General features: G+C 43.4%; 1 protein-coding gene and 1 long non-coding RNA gene across 3 annotated transcripts in view; both read left to right on the plus strand.

The window, feature by feature from the left end:
• Nucleotides 1-10690, plus strand: part of LOC115168265 (uncharacterized) — a 30669-nt gene extending 19979 nt beyond the window's left edge. Inside the window, exons 6-7 of the long non-coding RNA XR_003870645.1 lie at nt 422-642; nt 10351-10690. This is a non-coding gene — a long non-coding RNA (uncharacterized LOC115168265). The remainder of the gene's footprint in view (nt 1-421; nt 643-10350) is intronic.
• Nucleotides 10691-11154: 464 nt separating this feature from the next.
• On the plus strand, nt 11155-18288 carry phc2a (polyhomeotic homolog 2a (Drosophila)). 2 transcript variants are annotated; one of them, XM_029723379.1, is made up of 7 exons: nt 11155-11786; nt 12397-12608; nt 12834-12963; nt 14828-14939; nt 15814-15940; nt 16079-16358; nt 16648-18288. In XM_029723379.1, the coding sequence occupies exons 2-7, from the start codon at nt 12456-12458 to the stop codon at nt 16800-16802; spliced, it is 957 nt and encodes a 318-aa protein (XP_029579239.1). In that variant the 5' UTR covers nt 11155-11786; nt 12397-12455; the 3' UTR covers nt 16803-18288. The 2 variants fall into 2 exon arrangements, with proteins under 2 accessions (XP_029579239.1, XP_029579238.1); XM_029723378.1 differs by having other exon boundaries at nt 12400-12608.
• Nucleotides 18289-19604: the final 1316 nt, after the last annotated feature.

Below are 19604 nucleotides of genomic sequence, written 5' to 3' on the forward strand. Positions count from 1 at the left end.
GATCACTGCACCTGTACATAGCCCATTTATAATTTAGCCCAAACAACTACCTCTTCCCCTACTGTATTTATTTTTCTCCTTTGCACGCCATTATTTCTACTTTGCACTTTCTTCCACTACAAATCTACCATTCCAGTGTTTTACTTGCTATATTGTATTTACTTTGCCACCATGGCCTTTTTGCCTTTACCTCCCTTATCTCACCTCATTTGCTCACATTTGTATATAGACTTATTTTTCTACTGTATTATTGACTATGTTTGTTTTACTCCATGTGTAACTGTTGTTGTATGTGTCGAACTGCTTTGCTTTATCTTGGCCAGGTCGCAATTGTAAATGAGAACTTGTTCTCAACTTGCCTACCTGGTTAAATAAAGGTTAAATAAATAAAATAAAGTTCTAAATCCCCTGATTCCCGCAGGTGCAGAACCTTGCCATCCGTAGCCAGCAGGAGGCTCCCTCCTCCTCCTCTCAGCTCCAGGGCCTGTATCTCAAACAGATGTCTGGAGAGGCCCAGCTCTCCCTGGTTGGCCAGCTCAGGAGTCCCACCCTGGGGCCACAGGGAGCCCAGCTGGGGCCCCTGTAGGCACCTTCAGAGGGCGGCAGAAGGGTGAGGGCCACATGGAGCTGAGTGCCCACCTGGTGAGTGTGAGACGCAGTTTGACGGCCGTCAGCAGTCAACCCAGGTACATAACATTCAAAGCACCCTGGTCAGGACTTCCATGCTCAAACGCATTATTAGGTTAGCATAACAGAGAAACACAGGTTTTCATAAACATGATAACTGTAGTGCATGTAGCCACAGCCAGAGCTGCTATTTCTGTGCCATGCTGAACAGATTTGGAGAAGTGTTAAGCAACATGAGTGTCCACATTCAAAAGAGAATCATTCTGCTGTTGATTTTTTTCCTTTTGTGATATAGACATCAAATTTCACACCTAGTTAGGGCAAGTCTAAAGACGTGTTCTTTCATAATTTTGTCAAAAGGCACTTCCATAACCTTGTCTCCACTATAGGACCTTTTGAGTTCTACAGTATTTCCAAACCACATCACAGGGCTGTCTGTCAGACCTATCCCAAGTCTTTTCTGTAAATGCAGGCCAGCCCTTCAATAGACAGACAGCCCTATCCACGTGAACCCACTAACAGAGGAAATGGGTTATTATTACAGGACTTAAAGGGGAAATGGCCTAATCAGACAGAAAGCCTCAGCCAGACCCCAGTAACATCTCCTATACTGAGCAAACATGGCAGAGATGAGTCCTAAAAATATCTTAATGGCAAGAGGAATGACAGCTTCAAAACACAGCAGCAGTACACTCAGAAAAATTCTAATATGAAGAGGTCCTTGACTATAACTAGATTTCCAACAGTCCATCAACATTCAGCCTCAACTGCCTGTGTGCAGTATGCAACACTGTGTAGACAGTGATCCAATTCCGTCCTTCAATCTTGTTATTGGTAGAATTCTTTAGAAATGTTGACAGTTTTGTGCTGAACCTCTCCACTCAATTTTTTCCTCATGAGGATCTAATTAGAAGTTGGCATAAAGGGGATCTCCCAAACACTGTCTTACACAATCACCTCCTTCCTGCAGCAGTATAGCTTTAAGAAGCTCTAAGCAGAACCAGACTGTTTCCGTAGTGAAGCTAAAGGTGAAGAGGACAAGCTTGCAGTGGAGGCCTGACCCATGGGTCTCCACAACCGAGCTACAGTACTCCTAATCAGCTACTACCAGATGGGGGTTGACTGGGTGCACGCCATTCAGCGCAGCACATCTTCCTCTCTGCCACCATGTGCTTACAGGAAACCCTCCCCACCCATCTCAGGGACCAAAATCAATAGATCAGAGGCAGGATCCTCTGTTTTCGATAAAAATGCATGCCACGATAGTTGCGCTTCTGTTTTGCTTAAAATCGTTTGGTGGTATTTCCTTTTGATTTAGTTGCGTTTGTTGGGTTATTTTGACGGGCTCAATTGGTTCATGTACGGAACATTGTGTGCTGGATTCTATTATTTATTGATATGTGTAAAACCAAAAGTAGACTGCGGTCTGGACCCAAAGTCGCAATATTGAATTGGATGCAAGACAGCCTGCCCACAGCTAGACAGTGGTGTGTGAATATTGGTCTGATGGTGTGCTTTTGTCACTTAAAGGTGTACTCTCAAACTTTTGGATAATTTCAGCCAGTTATTTTGAAAGTGGTGCTCACAAGGAAAAAATGGTCCACAAAAATTGTGTACTTTGTTATCCATTTTGTATGATATGCTACAATTCGTATAATACATTATGAATCCAATTCGTACGATATGTTACGAACTTAAAGGGGAATTTCACTCTGTGGGAATCTGGGCTTGTTTTCATCATGTCTGGGGCATTTATTTGTAGGACAGTGGGGGGGGGGTGGTGTGTGTGTGTGTGTGTGTGTGTGTGTGAGATCTAAAAATAAATGTAGTCCTGCTTTATGGCATTTCGCGAAGGCTCTGTTATACTAATTGCAGTATACTTTTTTTGTGCATAAAGATATGATTGTCCTTGTTCGATAGAGCCATTGGACGTCTTTCAGCGATATTCCTATCGGCGGATTCATTGATAAATATCCAAGCAGACCATTTTTTTCCAGTCTCTGAAAGCCTACAACTTGTGTTGGGCGGTGCTTTTTTGGTCTGGCCCCCATCCCTCCCCCAAGGCGGGCCTTTTTGAAAAGGTGGCGGGCCTTTTTGAAAAGGTGGCGGACACTAACCACAAAATCGTTTGGGCAAAACTGAAAGAACTGACCAGACACAATGGCTTCAAGTGATTCCTCTTATCAATACGAATTCGACCATGGAGCATTTTCTTTATAGAGATGCACGATATATCGGAATCGGACGATATTAGCTAAAAATGCCAACATCGGTATTGGCCAATGTCTAGTTTAACGCCGTTGTGAAAAACCGATGTCAAAGCTGACGTGTATACATATATAACGTAGGTACGTGACGTTATGACGCAACGTAAAATTTTGCGCTGCACCTGCAACACAGTATTCCTAACCTAGCCCACAATGTCTGCTGTGTGGATCGAGCAGTCAACAAGTCGAGCAGTCATTTGAAAGAGTAAGAATTTCAGCGAGACAACAAAGACAAAATCCATTAATGCCAAGATAATGGAATTCATTGCCCTTGACAATCAACCGTTCTGTCGTGGGTGATGGCTTTCGCGACTGGTTGAGCACTGGTACACACTAACGTTACCAAGTGCGCTATTGTTCAGATGTTGCCCTGCCGGAGTTACACAGTAATAGCTCACTGCTATTAGCTTCACGCCATACTATGGGTCTTTTGGGTCATTGCGTGTCAAAAAAGATACATGTCAAATAACACTATTTGACAATAACACTATTTGACGTGTTAAATTCGCTTTTAATTTGACACATCAAATAACAGTTATATTATAGATTGTTGGGTGTTCTGAATTTTCACATGTAAGCCAAGCCCCACCACTACTATCAGTAGCACTATCAAAGCTGTACAAAAGTCTGCAAACAAGCAAACACCGGCCACAATGTGTTTACAATAGCGCGTGGTAATAAAGCATTATTTGTTCAACCACAACTTCTGGGGTAGCTAGCTAGCTTTAGCTTGGTACCTAGCTAGCACCAATACAACCAATCTGAAAACAATGACCAGTAGAAACTGGAGTCATTTTCACTAATCTTAGCAATGATTTAGGAATCCTTGTGAGTAATTATTAGCTAGGTAGCCACTTGAACTTTAGTTCATGAAAAATAAATAGCTAGGCAGCTACTTAACCCTGTTGCCCAAAGCTTTTTTTTTCTATTTTCGTTTTCTTATTTGTTTTACCTGTTGCCCAAAGCTAACGTTATAAGCAGCCAGCTAGCTTCATTGGCTAGTGAGGAGCGACCTGACCGGGTTATGTGTTGTGAAGCTAGCCACAATAAGGATTAGGCACAATAGTGGAATTGCGGTTTGCCTTCAAAATAAAAGTACCGCTTTGAAAGTGATGCAGAAGGTTACAATTGGTGGAATCATGCCATATTTAGACTAGATAATGTTAAACAAGGTTGGAATGTGAAGCAATGAAATGGGGTATCAGTCTACTCGGTGACACCCACAGAACACAACTGTGAAGAGCTTACGCAAATATTAGTGTTGTAACTCTTATCGTGGGACTGTGACTGTGAAATCACCTCCTTAGTCAGCCTATTGTGTGTATTGACATTCATATTGCACTGTACAGCTTAACCTAAGGATTGGGGATCAATGAAATGGGGTAACAGTCTACTCAATACCCAATATATTTTTTCCCAACGTCCTTCTCAGTTATAAGACTCCAAACCATCCACACAGTATTGTTTTTCCTCTGGAATAGTGTTCAATACACAGGTTGACAATACATGTCTCAATTCACAGTTGTTTCAGAGTCCTGCAATAAGAGCTACGATGCTAATGATCTCTGGGTGTCACTGAGTAGACTGATACCCCATGTCATTGATCCACAATACATAGGTAAGGCTGTACAGTGAAATAAGTATGCCCCCAATGCAATTCTACAGTAATACATCCAGTGTGATATCAACAGATTTTTGTCAAATTAACAAATTATTGCCTTTTGTTGATTTTATATAACAACATTCCAACCTCGTTTAGCATGATCTATTCAATTATGTGAGTGGTGATCCTAACTGACTTAAGACAGGGAATTTTTACTTGGATTAAATGTCAGAAATTGTGAAACTGAGTTTAAATGTATTTGGCTAAGGTGTATGTAAACTTCCGACTTCAACTGTATATCAAATCAGTTCTCTAGGTTTAATTATTACGTGATTTAAACAAATCATGTAAACATTAACTAGGAAGTCGGGGCACCACGGAAAATGTTGATTACAAAGTTAGAATTTTCCGAATGTAACTCTTCAGATATTTTAATATCTGATCAATTAGTCTTCTATTAATGAATTCTGAATCGTTACCTTATTAGTCTCATTCCAAACGTCAAATTCATGGTTATCTGCACGAACCTCAGTTTCCATAATGAATAAGCAATATACAAATTGGCTTAATTATTTATTTACTAACTAACTAAATAATGACACAGAATTACATAACAAACAGTAGATATTGGTTACCAACAATGATAGAAAAGTTCCTAGTGTGCTAAGCTGAGATGACGACTTGGTAGTCAAAGGAAAGGGGTGTGGACTGAGAGCGGAAAATACTAAATGGATTCACTGCACACAGTCTATAATTATATTAATTGAAATGCTAATCCTTTGCACACGAACGGCCGCTCATTCGAGAACAATTGCAATGTGTATATATATTTACGCCTGTATCTCGTTGTTGTCTTCTCTGTTGGAATCCTCGATCATCCTGTAGGGTTCATCAGTCTCTGGTTAACTTTCCCAGAAGTCACAATGTCTTTCGTGGTTGTAGGTGGTTAGAATGGATACTTCAGAGTACCATTCAGAAATGTTCCAATAGATAGATGCTTCGGCGGTTGTCGGTATTCTTGTTCTAGACTTATGTAATTATATGTCTAAGATTTGCTCTTATTCTGTAGTGATCGATAGTCTCAGAGTTTATCCATTTCCAGCCGTGTAGCCAAACTACAGCTGTATGGTCTCCGATCTTGTAGTTTTAAACCATTTCACACGTAGCTTCAGCTACATGTTTTCTAGTCTAATGTGAATTTCATCAGGAGTGGGTTTTATACAATTCAGTAGAAAAGGCCAGTTCCACGACACCGCCGTAATGTCTGTGCTCACGTGGGCGTGGCCATTGATTTGGTTAACTTTATATGAAAACCCTTTCTCTCATTTAGAAGGTTAACATCACATTACATCTTTTCACAAATAGCTTCATGTTTAATCACACATGTTTCACAATATTTAGATGTAAACCTAACAGCTGGGAAATGTACACTTGAAGAGATACAGTTATGTGTGTTTCCTGTCCTTCATGAGATCACCAAATGAAACGCACTCGTCATAACTGTCCCCTAAGTGTCCACGGACCATTCCCACATTCTCAAAAGTAGAAATATTGCTTAATTCTCCCATTTTGGGGATTAGGAGTTTGGCCAAGAGAGGGTCTGTGTTCTCTTAGACTCTCTCAATGCTGCATGGCAATTTCTGCCAGGTATTTATGACCTGTCATAAAACTGTAGAGAGAGGGGGGGGGGGCGGCTATGATCCTCCCCCCAGGGCACGTCATGACAGTGTGTTAACTATTTAACTGTAATAGAATGCTTAAAAGGACGCAAACATTTTTTTTAATCGGTTATCGTTATCGGGGTTTTTTGGCAAGAAAAATATCGGCCATCAGCCAAAAATGTCATATTGGTGCATCACTATTTTTTTATGTTCTATATTCAAACAGAATATAGAGAAGAGGATTCGAAAACAAAGAGTTGGATTTAACTAACGTTAGAATCTCAGCTACAGCCGATCAGTGGTGGAAAAAGTACCCAATCGTCAAGTAAAAGTTGAAAGTCACCCAGTAAAATTCTACTTGAGTAAAAGTATTTGATTTTAAATATTGTGGCAGATGGCAGGGAGAGGTGAGGGGAGTGGTGATTGAAGGGAGATATCTTGCTACCTGCTGGCTCCACCCCCATGCCTTATATGGACATCCTGCCCTAACGAGGCAAGCCTGTGCATCATTAAGCCATGGAGTGCTTGGGGATAAAAGAGGAAGCGGGCTGCACTTATTGGGAGAGGACTGAGTGTTATTGAGAGCGTGAAAAGAGAGAATTAGCTGTGTAATTACCCCACGCTGTGTACCGAACTGGTTTGGCTGAGGACCTGAGTTTTAAGATTACCCCTGGAGAATAGAATGGACAACGAGAACAGACTGGACTGTGAACTGGTTGCTGAATTTCCCCCTTTCCCACAGTGTGCAAATCTCCCTTGGAAATTCCCCATTTGTATTCTAGTTGTGTTTTGTGTGCGTTTTTGGTTATTGAACTTGGTGACGTGGGAACCCCACCCCCCTTGAGCCTGCTACATGTGGTGGAGAATGCGGGCAAACCAAGCTCAATAACTAAACAGACATGGAGCACAATGGAAGCATTGGTGAAACAGCTGGTGGAGGCGAGCCTAGCGCAGCAGGCTATGCTTCGGTAACTGCTGGAGGAACAGCTTCAGCAGACCGCTCTCCTGCGAGCTGAACTCAGCAGCTGACAGCCGCCCAGGCCGGCGTGGCTGCAGGCGCAGCAGCCTCTTGTCCCTAACCCTGGTTTATACTGAAGCTGACAGAGGCTGACGACATCGAGGCTTACCTCCAAGCCTTTGAGAGGATGGCGGCTACGGAGAAATGGCCCCATGAGCAATGGGCCAGCCTGCTAGCACCCTTCCTGTCAGGCGCAGCACAGAAGACCTATGAGGATCTGACGGCTGACCAGGTGATGCATTACGAGGGCTGAAAAAGGAAATCCTGAGCTGGTATGGTTACACCCTGATTAGCAGGGCACAAAGATTCCAATATTGGGCTTATGATGCTACAGCGTCCCCCCGATCGCAAATGCATGATCTAATTAGGCTGGCCAAGAGCTGGCTAACTGTTGAACCACTGACGCTCACCCCCATCGAAAGTGGTCATAGATACATTTCTACACTCTATCCAGTTCAAAGCTAAAAATTTAGCAAGCCAAGCTAACCCACAGATCAGCTGGTGGAACTGGTGAAAGGTCAACAGGTGGCTTTGGAGGTCCTGCGCAGCGGACAACCACGGAAGGCTGAACCCTCCACTCGCCCAAAGTAGCGGAAAAGGGCGTTGGACAACGCCGGGACCCCGGCCAAGGACCATGCCAGGACCCCCAACAACAGCCAGCTCCCTGAGACAACGCCACTTCCTGAACCTGGACAACAGGAAGAACTACAAGTGTGGCGAGCCGGGACACATCGCCTGGAACTGTCCAAACCGCGATGTCCTGATGCCTTAGCCACTGAGGTTGCCACCCGAAGTCTCTGCGGCTTGCTGATGTGCATGCTGGGCTAAGGAGAGTGGTCCTTCCCCTGTCACCCCGGTAAGAACCAACAGAAAGGACACCACAGCACTTTTGGACTCCGGGAGTATGGTGACCCTGATCAAACCTGACTTTTCCCAGTCCCTGAACCTGACTGACACAGTGGCCATCACGTGCATACACGGTGAGACCATGGACTACCCTACTACACTCCTCCACCTACAGACCACTAAGGAACAACACACAGGGCCAGTGGGAGTCGTCCCAAACCTGCCTGTGCCGGTCCTTATTGGGAGGGATTTCCTGATGTTCCGCCAACTGTGGACCAATATGTCCGGAGACATGGGGTACAAGAAGGGAGGAGGAAGCCGGAAAGGAGAGAGGGATGCCAGAAGGAGGGATGGCCGGATGTGTGGATTCCAGGAAGTGGACCCCCAGGCATCACAGAACCCCTCTCGGAGGGTGACTCAGGTGAAGCAAAACTGGAGGAAGGTGTGGCGAGTCTGGAAGACATGTTCCTGATGGACCATGAGGTGGCGCCAGAGCCTGCCTCTCTAGCAGGCCGGTTCGGCACGGCCCAATTGGAGGATCCTAACCTGGCCAGCACTCTCCAGCAGGTGACCGTAGTGGATGGAAAGCCCATGGAGGGTGTAAGTCAGATCTGTATCAGGTCATGAAGAAGAATGACGAATGTGTAGAGTTGTTGTTGGTGCCCCGTCCCTTTGTACAATCTGCCGTGCAATTGGCGCACTCCCACCTTCTTGGTGCTCACCTAGGGGTGGAGAAGACCTTAGACCAGATCAAGGCATGATTTTACTGGCCAGGTGTGAAGAGAGCAGTGGAAGATTACTGCCGCAGTTGCCCAGAGTACCAGCAGGTGGCTCCAAAACCACACCTTATCAGCCCCTTAATTCTCCTACCCATTTATTTCAGTCCCTTTCAGCAGGATTGCAATGGACCTGGTGGGACCTCTACCCAAGAGCATCCGAGGGTACCAATACAGCCTGGTGATTCTGGATTATGCAATGGCCCGCAGTTCTCAAATTCTTAATTCTGATCGTTCGCTTATGACTGGGGTTTCCAACACAACACCTCCAGCCCCAACTACCCAAGGTCCAATGGCTTAGCGGAGAGTTCAGTCAAAATTGTCAAAGGTCTGATGAAAAAGGCACACGATGGAAAGGAGAATTTCCTAAAAAGTCTTAACACCCAGAGGTACTCACAAGTCAAACTCGCAAAGGGAAAGACAAACAAAAACAGCGACATGACAACAGTGCAAGACATTTATCCGAACTGAAACCTGGAGATCGTGTATGACTCCAAGATATCACTACAAGAACCGGAATGCAGCAAGGACAAGTGCAGAGAAGTTGCACTGCGATCCTGTGAGATCCAAATGGAGCATGGATCACAACTGAGATGAAACAGAGTAGATCTAAGGCTTCAGCCATTCACGCAAGAGACTGAGGATCATCAGGAGGATACTACTGAAGTGTCTTTACCACTGGACAAAAGAGTCAGAACAACCCTGAGTGACCACTGGCCAACTGTTTCAGTAAGCACTTCAGCAGAACGACCAAAAAGGACTGTCAGAGCCCCAGAAAGGCTTATTGAGAATTGCTCAAAAATTAAAAAAACACCTGGACTGAATGTTTTCGTTTATGTGAAAACAAATAGAGCCCTAATAGAGTATTGTTGGACAGACTGTTGTTGAAAAATAAAAATGTTTATTGCCTCTTAAATGATGAGTGATTTTGAGAAAAAAAAGGAAGAAATGTATGTTATGCAGGCTGAGTAAACAAATGTGAGATTTGATATGTGACCTGTTTAGTTACAGAGAAAATGAGTTTTTTTTTTAAAGGAAGGAATATGTGCTATGTGTTAATAACATGAAGACTACATTACCCAGCAATCTATGTGAGGATGGGGGTAGTTAGAAGTATGCCTTGGATGGCTACACAAGGATATTGTTAGCTGAAGTATCAGTTTATTAAAAGCAGTTAAATCAGTATCCCCAGATGTTTGTTTTCTTTAAGTTCCATAGACCATGATAATGTGTTAGGCCTCAGGGCATCTATTGTTTGGTTTATAAACACATTCTATGAGCGGAAGCCTCAGTCCAGGCTTCACCGACTAAAGCCAAGACTTAACATGCCCTGGGGTGTCTGTCTGTTTGGGAAGTTATTGCTGTGGTAACCATCGTACAATATACCTGGGGCTTTATAGGCCTACACACTTAGGGCCAAATCCTAACTCAATGTGCTCAACTTATAATTGTGTACAAGGACTGTTTGTAGTTTATTGTTTGTTTTGTGAAAGAAACCTGACATTTCTTAGTTTAAAGCAAAGACTAATGTTGATTTGTGTTGTTTTTACAGCGTACACAAATCCAGACACCAGATCCTGCAGCAGCATAAACAGCAGCAGTTTGTGTTCCAGCATCACCAGACCCAGCAGCTTCCTCTGACGGGCCAGGCCCTAGTGCTGCACACATCCTCCATCCACAGCCACTCTCAAGCCCAGATGCGACAGGCCCTGTTTATCCAGCACCAGCCCAAGCAGGGCCCTGTCCCTGTGCTGTCCAAACCCCCTGTTTGGACAGCACAGGTCCACCCACATGGCAGAGAAGGGTTCACACTCCCTTCCTCCCTCAGACTCACTCCGTCTGTAGGCCGAGGCAGCCCAGGCACAATGGCCATCCCCACTCCAGCACTCCCCTCAAGCGGATGACTAAATCTGTCACGCCCCAGAGTCCATTGTTCTGCCCTGCCACTCGGGGGAACGCGACAGCTTTAGCCATAATTAGGGGAGAGGGGCTGGGCTTTGTCATTCTCCCCATGGGATAGGGGGAAGAAAGGAGCACTTGTAATGTCTGGCAGGTGTATACGCGCAAGGCCCATCCACATTCAAACATGAATAATATACAGCAGTGGAGGCTTCTGAGGGGAAGACGGCTCAAATTAATGACTGGAATGGAGCAAATGGAATGGCATCAAACACATGGAAACCATGTTTGATGTATTTGATACCATTCCACCTATACTGCCCCAGCCATTACCACAAGCCTGTCCTCCCCAAAACTTGCCACCAACCTCCTGTGATATACAGTACTTTCAAGAGGCCAGGAGGCTGTTACTCAGCATATACTGAAGAGTGTCCAACAGTGCCACTTGGCTGCTTCGAGTTAGAACACCATGTGATCAGGGCACTCCTCCTCTAAGTGTTATTAATAGGTGGTCCATATTATAGCCTTGATCTAGCAAGACCAGTGGTGCCTTGGACTAATTCTCAAGGGCCAGCATGTCTGCTTGTCTGACATACAATGAACATTGTCTTTACCATTTATGTCGTTTTTTAATATAATGATAAAATATGAAAACATTAGATGCTCCATCTCTAGGGCCGTAGCTCAAAAGTTGAAAAAATCCATCTTTCAACATTTCCCATTTCAATGATTTGTCTCTAAATCAAGGCAAATGTTATTTTTACATCGACTTTCACTTCTGTTTTGCCACTATATTTCTCAAATAATGTGGTAGATTAAACTGGAAAAGAGTGGGAGGTGAAAATAGTCAGCCAATCCAACCAATCAGAGAGGAAGTCCGTTTGAGATCCTCGCCGCCATTGGATCACATTCCAAATAGCACGGGCCAATGGTGGGGGCGCTTTATTTCCTATTCACTTCCCGCATACAAAGGGATTAAAGTGTACTGTGTGCTTGCTGCAGGGGTAATAGCGACCGAACAAACAGAAGAAAGCACGTTAAAACGTTGGAATGGTTGCATTGCTTGTGTAACTTCTACTAATGTAACGGGTGCGTATTTCCACGGAATATTTGAGTACATGATTTGTGTGCTTCATGTTGCCTAGGCAGAGAGGATATGAAAGGTTGTTTGGAGCAGTGGAACAAAAGGGTGTTCTTCCGCTCCGTGTTGACCATTGTCAAGGCGTTTGAATCAGTTATCAGATCCCCTATATTTGTAATTTCTTGTGGCGGGTTTCTCAATTTAAATTAGTGTTCAAATGTGGTCACATTTACTTTTCAAGCAGATGTCGATGAAACCTTAGATTTTTGTTATAATTGATTAACAATACGAATTGGGGATAATCAACTTGCGTAAAATCATTTAGTTATTACAGTACACATTCATTGTATGAAATACAACTGTTTTTTTGTAGGCCTAGGTGTAGAATTTAAGTGGGGAGAAAAGTAAACAAACAATTTCCAAAGTGGTCCAGATATTCTGCTGAAATTATTCTCCTCTGCATAAAATGTTAACAGATTACTCAACGACATGAGTGGTCATTCACTTAATTATTTTATTTGTGTATACATCAGTACCGACTCTTGCATGATGTCAGTCAACATTTGACATATCAATATATCATTTTATTTACTCGCGTTAGAATATTATTATTCCCAGCAGGTAAGGGAGACGCTGAGGGGCTGAATGCGCAACCAGGTGCAGATTCGCTTCCAGTCATGACCTCGGGGAATGGGAACAATGCGCCCACGGTGACCGGCAGCACCCCTCGTAATGGCGAGCGCAAACCGCCCCAGGCAATAGTGAAACCCCAGATCCTCACCCACGTCATTGAGGGATTTGTGATCCAGGAGGGAGCCGAGCCTTTCCCTGTAAGTAGTAAGATAATGAAGAAGCTTTCCACCCACTGGGCACATGGCTGTTCAGAAACACAAAATATGTAAGGTGGGCTTTCAACTGAACCATAAGGATAGTTAGCCACGAGAAGGAGTGCACTTCCCTCTAGTGGACAACATTTGACGAAAACCTCCATTCTGTACAGTTCAGCATTTTACTATGGGGGTAAAGCAGTATGTCTAAAGTGTCTGTCCTTTCAGGTGGAACGTCCGTTGTCATTGCTGATCGAGAACCTGAAGAAACACAAACAACAAACACATTCCGACTCCGAGAAAACGACCTCCTCCAACAGCACCACAGACTCTGAGATGGAGGACCTATCACACCAAGGTAAAGGGCCAGCCTGGAGGACATAGGGCTGCACCATGAATCAAATTCACATCAAAATTGCAATACTGACATGTGCAATATCCATATTGAAAGATCATATCGCATGCAATATTTTGTTTACTCCGTTTGTCGTCTCTCCCTCTTCTTGCGGCTGCTTCCCACACATACAAAGCCCTGCCCACTGTCACTCAAGCAGTGCAGTTCTTCCTCGCTGTTAGATTCACTATACATTTGCATGATGTTTTTATAGGTCAAATGCCGTCAACAGATTGTATCAAACAAGAACGATTCTACTTTTTGTTTTAATGTAAATGGCTATTTTTATGATTCCAGTTCACCCAAGTATTGGTCACATACACATATTTACCACATGTTATTGTGGGTGTAGCAAAATGCTTGTTTTCCTAGCTCCAACAGTGCAAAGTATCTAACAATACACCAATCTAAAAGTAAAATAAAGGAATTAAGAAATGTAAATATTAGGACGAGCAATGTTGGAGTGGCATTGACTAAAATACAGTAGAATAGAACACAATATATACATATGAGATGAGTAAAGCAGTATGTAAACATTTATTAAAGTGACTAGTGTTCCATGTATAGAGGGCAGCAGCCTCTAAGGTGCAGGGTTGAGTAACCGGGTGATAGCCAGCTAGTGACAGTGACTAAGTTAAGGGCAGGGTACTGGGTCGAGGCCAGCTAATGATGGCTATTTAAGTCTGATGGCCTTGAGATAGAAACTGTTTTTCAGTCTCTCAGTCCCAGCTTTGATGCACCTGTACTGACCTTGCCTTCTGGATGATAGCAGGTGAACAGGCCGTGGCCCAGGTGGTTGATGTCCTTGCAGTGTGTCCCCGGGGATACGTTGGGCAGACCACACCACCCTCTGGAGAGCTCTGCGGTTGCGGTCGGTGCGGTTGCTATACGTGGTGATACAGCCTGACAGGATGCTCTCAATTGTGCTTCTGTAGAAGTTTGAGGGTCTTGGGGGGCCAAGCCAAATTTCTTCAGCCTCCTGAGGTTGAAGAGGCACTGTTGCGCCTTCACCACACTTTGTGGACCATATCAGATTGTCAGTGGCGTGTACGCTGAGGAACTTGAAGCTTTCCACCTTCTACACTGCGGTCCTGGCGATATATATAGGGCTGTGCTCCCTCCGCTGTTTCCTGAAGTCCACGATCAGCGCCTTCATTTTGTTGATGTTGAGGGAGAGGTTATTTTCCTGGCACAACTCTGCCAGGGCCCTCACCTCCCTTGTAGGCTCTCGTCATTGTTGGTAATCAGGCCTGTTACTGTTGTCGTCTGAACTTGAGGATGGAGTCGGCCACGCAGTCATGGGTGAACAGGGAGTACAGGTGGCTGAGCATGCATCCTTGTGGGGCCCCTGGTGTTAAGCATCAGCGAAGTGGAGATCTTGTTTCCTACCTTCACCACCTGGGGGTGGCCCGTCAGCAAGTCAAATCCCAATTGCAATATTTGGTTACATTTTTTATAATAATGATTTTGCCTTATCGTACAGCCCAAGGAGGACATCTTGCTTGGCCCACTCTAAACCCAGAACTACAAGTTTCTCATTGTGTCATTGGCTACCTGGCTTCATAATCTCACTTCTGCTGGAATTTCATTGGCTCATTGTTTGCACACATTGGCACTTTGATAAGTGCCTTGATATTTGGCACATACTGTACGAATTTCTTGTATACCTTTTTTTTATTTGTGTCAAATCTGGCAAATGTCTGAGCGATGTAACCATGACACTCACTGCCTGCCATGTCAACTGGGATTCAGTGTTCAGACCAACTGTATTTTTTACCACTGCAACCCTGGATCCCATTTGATGATATGTATCTGTTTTGCTGGGCAGAGCTGAAGCAGCAGGAGGAGCCCACCCTGACGTGTGAGCTATGTGGCAGAGTGGACTTTGCCTACAACTTCAAGAGATCCAAGAGGTTCTGCTCCACAGTATGTGCTAAACGGTAAGGCCTGGGTAGAGAACATGCTGGGACTGAAATCTGAGGTGTATTCATTAGGCACCAAATGGAAGGACACAGACTGCAAAAAGGTAAGGACTATTTGAGCCAATTCTCTTTTCCCATTGTAAAACATTTTGCTAAGGTGTGGTCTAATGCAGTGGTTCACAAACTGTAGGGGGCGTGCCCCTAGTCCAGCTTTAAACTTACTCTTGAAAGTTGTAATAGTAGAATGTGCAATTTCAAAATTGGCTAGTGCATCATTTCCTCTTGTCATGTTAGTCATTGTATACGTTAGAGCTATTTAACTTATCAGAAATGTCCAGATCAACTAGCCCATGCCAGCATTTTTTTAAATGTATTACTTTTTTTGTCACTCAAATACAGTATCACATAAATACACTATAGACTTGGCAAAATGTATAGAATTGCAAGAAGAAAAATGTGTGACCCATGACAATGTGTAGAATTGCACTAAATAACCTTCAAACTTCCAAATCTCAACATCAACAAGTTGTCATGAACAGTGCTTGTGCCCATAGAAATAGACATGGTGGACGCAGGGTATTCTCCAATGCTGGAAGGGGGGTCTAGAATGAAACCGTTTGGGAACCCCTTGTCTAAATAATACAACTCAGGCTTTCTGAAGGACATGTTTGTCAGCAGTTGTTAGCTGTAGTAATTATAGCAGTAGTACACATGTATACGTGCAGAAATAACAAATGGCTTGTTCTTTACTTTAGCCTATAATTTGTTTCTCTGATAAATGTAGACCCACAATTAAATGGCTTGCTCAGCTTCTGACATACTTGATTTCCCAAGCTACTTGTTGATACATTGTCCATTCTCCACCCCCACACACAATTTCATTTTTGTGCAGGTATAATGTGGGGTGTACAAAGCGAATGGGCCTCTTTCCAAATCGACAAACCACCATGGAGAAGCTGAAGAAGCAAAGAATGTCGGCTGGAAACCAACAGAACTCGAGTTCAGAAACCAAAAAACGGGTATAGAGAAAATATAGAGAATAAATGCATTATGACTTTAAAAATGTATTTCCATTGATGCCCTCTTTCTGCAAGGCAGGTTGAAGCAGACCTGTCCTATATGATCACTTAAAAGCTAAACCCTTCCTGTGTTTTCAGACTTCCACCACTGGCCAACAAACTGGGGGTGGATCATTGACATCCAGCCACCCCTCTCACGGGGAGTCCAGCCAGTGTTCGGACATGTCTAGCTACGAGGGTCCTCCTTCGCCCCCCCTGTCTGCTGCCAGCTCCGGTACTCACAGGCCCCAGCTGGGCAGAGGGCCCGAGCACGTGGATGGATGTGGACAAAATCTGCCCCTCACCCAGCACTTCCTGCCCAGCGACCCAGCCAAGTGGAACGTGGAGGACGTCTTTGAGTTCATCTGCTCCCTGCCAGGTTGGCACTGCCACATTTTCCACATACCCCAACAGATGTTTAATATCAGCCAAAATGGCGGAGTAGCAGCCCCATACAGCAGTGGTCACCAACCTTGGTATTGGAGATGTGCAGGCTTTTGTTTTAGCCCTGTAGTAAAACATCTACTTCAGCCAATAAACTTAGTTCAAATCCAGCTTGAAGTTAATGTTTATTTTGCACATGACACAGCAGGTGTAAGACAGTACAGTGAAATGCTTACTTCCAAGCTCTTTCCCAGCAATTCAGTGGCTGTTTGATTTGTTCCCAGGTTGCCTGGAGATAGCCGAGGAGTTCCGCTCGCAGGAGATTGACGGCCAGTCCTTGCTGCTGCTGAAAGAGGACCACCTTATGGGCACAATGAACATTAAACTGGGGCCCGCGCTCAAGATCTTTGCCCAGATCAGTGTGCTGAGAGACTCGTAGCCCCTCTCTGGAGTCGCTACACTGTGTTTTCCTGCAATGTTCTCTGGACCCCTCAACTCCGAACATGCTCAAGCCTACTGCTGTGGCAGGTGCATTCCAGGGTGGTGGCGGATGGACGAAGGTTGTGTCTCTGTCCCATAGAAGATGATGGTCCACAGGATATTGACAGCGCTATTGAATTTTAGAGCTTTGACTCTGGACTGTCTCCTATGCCATGCAGGAACTGTTAGCTACTGTATGAGTTGTACTGTGGATCTTGTACTGTTCACAAGTAGCTCACCCAGCCAGACTCCAAGTGGACAACAAGGTGGTGCTTAAGTACAGAAATGCCATTACTAGTAGTCAGTTTCTAACAATTGTGAGGTAGTTGCATCGCATAACTTTTCCATAGATAATATATTTTTGGTTCTTGACTGGAAGTTGGTGTTTAGGGCATTTTGGTCTTGGTGGAAAGTGGTTGAAAACCTGCCTAGGACTGTATTTTACAGTTCATGCCTTGAAATGTTGTAATTAAATATATATATATATATATATTCAACAAGATATCCTCAGAAATCATTGCATCCTTGTAAATGTTTCTCTGGTATTTTCTCTAAAGAACCAGTGTTTTGAGGATTGTAAATTGGAATTACTTTGTTCACTTTCTCAATATTCTTTCAACTTCTGTGAAGGCCATTTTCAAAGGGACAAGCCGTAACAATATGTAATTGTCTGTCCTAACTGGCTTCAAAGTAGTGTCCCTGGCCTCCAGAAATCAGGGCTAATGGAAATGGATTTACTGTTATGAACTCGGCGTGAAAGCAAGAAAAAGTAACTCTCATTCCAAGTTTGAATTATTCCGTGTGATGTACTGAGGTTTAATTTGGCAGGAACATTGTGGAGGGATGTTCAGTTTCCCTCACCTGTTGTGGATGAAAAACCTCAGTGACGTTTTGAATAAATTGGTGGGTTAAAATGATAAAGGAATCGATTTACCAGACCATCACCATTCCCAATTCCATTTGGTACTCAGTATTGAATTAAAGGGTTAGTTCACGCAAGGAAAAGCAGATGTTAATAGATTTAAATCGCTCTGAATTTTGTTTTTTTTGGTCATCACTGCAACATGTCTAGTAGGCATTTATAGACTTTATTGAAGCCTGTTGTAACACTTAAACCAAAGCAGCATCATGTTTATCTGATGTTTAGTATTAAACTCACATTGCATTCTTCAAGTTCTAAACTTGGTTGTTTGAGTATTTGTATTTATGGAACTAGTTCTCTCGTACCACATTTTGTACTTCAAAAATAAAACATTTAAATGGTATGTGTTTATTCTGCACAAGACCATACTGTCATTTATTACAAATGAATTCAATTGTGACAAATCCAGATGGAAAGATTTGAATGTTTAATTGAAATACTTTGAGTGGTGTCTCCCATACAAATAATCAGTTAATAAGAACTATTCAACTGGCTGATTTTAAAAATAAACATCTTTCACAAATGTGCTCCTCTACTGTATAAACTTTGAAAAGCCATGACCCATGTAAGAGTACGAAGCTTATCAAAATAAGACATGGTGAGAAAACAGCAATTGAAGATGAATATTTTTTGATCAGACATATTTTGGAAGAAGCTGACAATTTGTAAAGAAAAATGAAATATATCTAAAATGTCTTATTTTAGAAAGGTTGGCAGCTGTTTATTTCGACAGCCAGTACAAGCAGCAAACACAGATCTCAGAGTCATGAGGATGGGCAACCACAAATGTTGTTCACAAACACTCAAATTACCACTGAATATTCTTAAGTATTTACACAAGCATACTTATCGGTGCTCACAAGATTACAGTAAGAATCCACTAATCAGCAAATGGACTAGACAACACTATTATCCTTTAGAAGATAAATGTGAAAATACCAATGTTTTCAGCTGATCAATCCTCGGGTTACTCCCTCTTCTCGTGACTCCCTCAAACTTCCTTTAAAATTAGTCTGGGAGCTTAGTTGCTAATTAGCATGGTTCCCAACCTGGACACCAAACCGTGGATCCCTGATCCAGTTTTAGTCATGAGTGCACCTAGTGGAAAATGTTATGGAGTGCAGCTTCAACTCACCTGGCCTGGCATGAATGTTTAAACGAGGATTCTGCTTAACGGTCGATTCACTTCCAGAGAGAATATGAAGTCTCCTTCCTATGGAGAAAATAGAATACAAAAATGGATCATTGCAGCAGCTAGGCACCATGTGCATTGTACTGCCAAGCTCACTCTCTAGGAGTGCTTTTGGAAAAACCGCAACAGAGAAATACAATGCATTCGGAAAGTATTGCTTAGTCATTATGGGGTATTGTGTGTAGATTGATGAGGGGGGGAACTATTTAATCCATTTTAGAATAAGTCTATCGTAAGAAAATGTGGAAAAAGTTTCCAAATGCACTGTATATACACATTGATTTGAGGTTTCCAGGTTTCTGCTTTGTTGTCCGCGGGAAGAGGTACCCACTTGCATAGTTGATATGTAGCTACCTGATGGCTGTTTCACTTAGTCTTTTTCCTCTAATTATTTGAATGCTTCTTTGTGGATGCTGTTCAGGTGAACTCTATACCACACAGGCTAGCATCTAACCCGACAATACATTTACTTGTGTCTCTCACATCAATGTACTCAAAATAATCCCATATGGGGCTTTGTCGTTATTGACTGAACACGTGGTTTAGGGTTTGCTGCTGCCATTGTTCACGCTCTGCGCGCCCTTTGGCTATCTTAACTACCTAGCAGATTTCTTTACTGTTAGCTAGTGATAGCTAGTGGTAATCTA

The sequence above is a fragment of the Salmo trutta genome, chromosome 30 (genome assembly GCF_901001165.1).
Source record: "Salmo trutta chromosome 30, fSalTru1.1, whole genome shotgun sequence".
NCBI lineage: Eukaryota > Metazoa > Chordata > Actinopteri > Salmoniformes > Salmonidae > Salmo > Salmo trutta.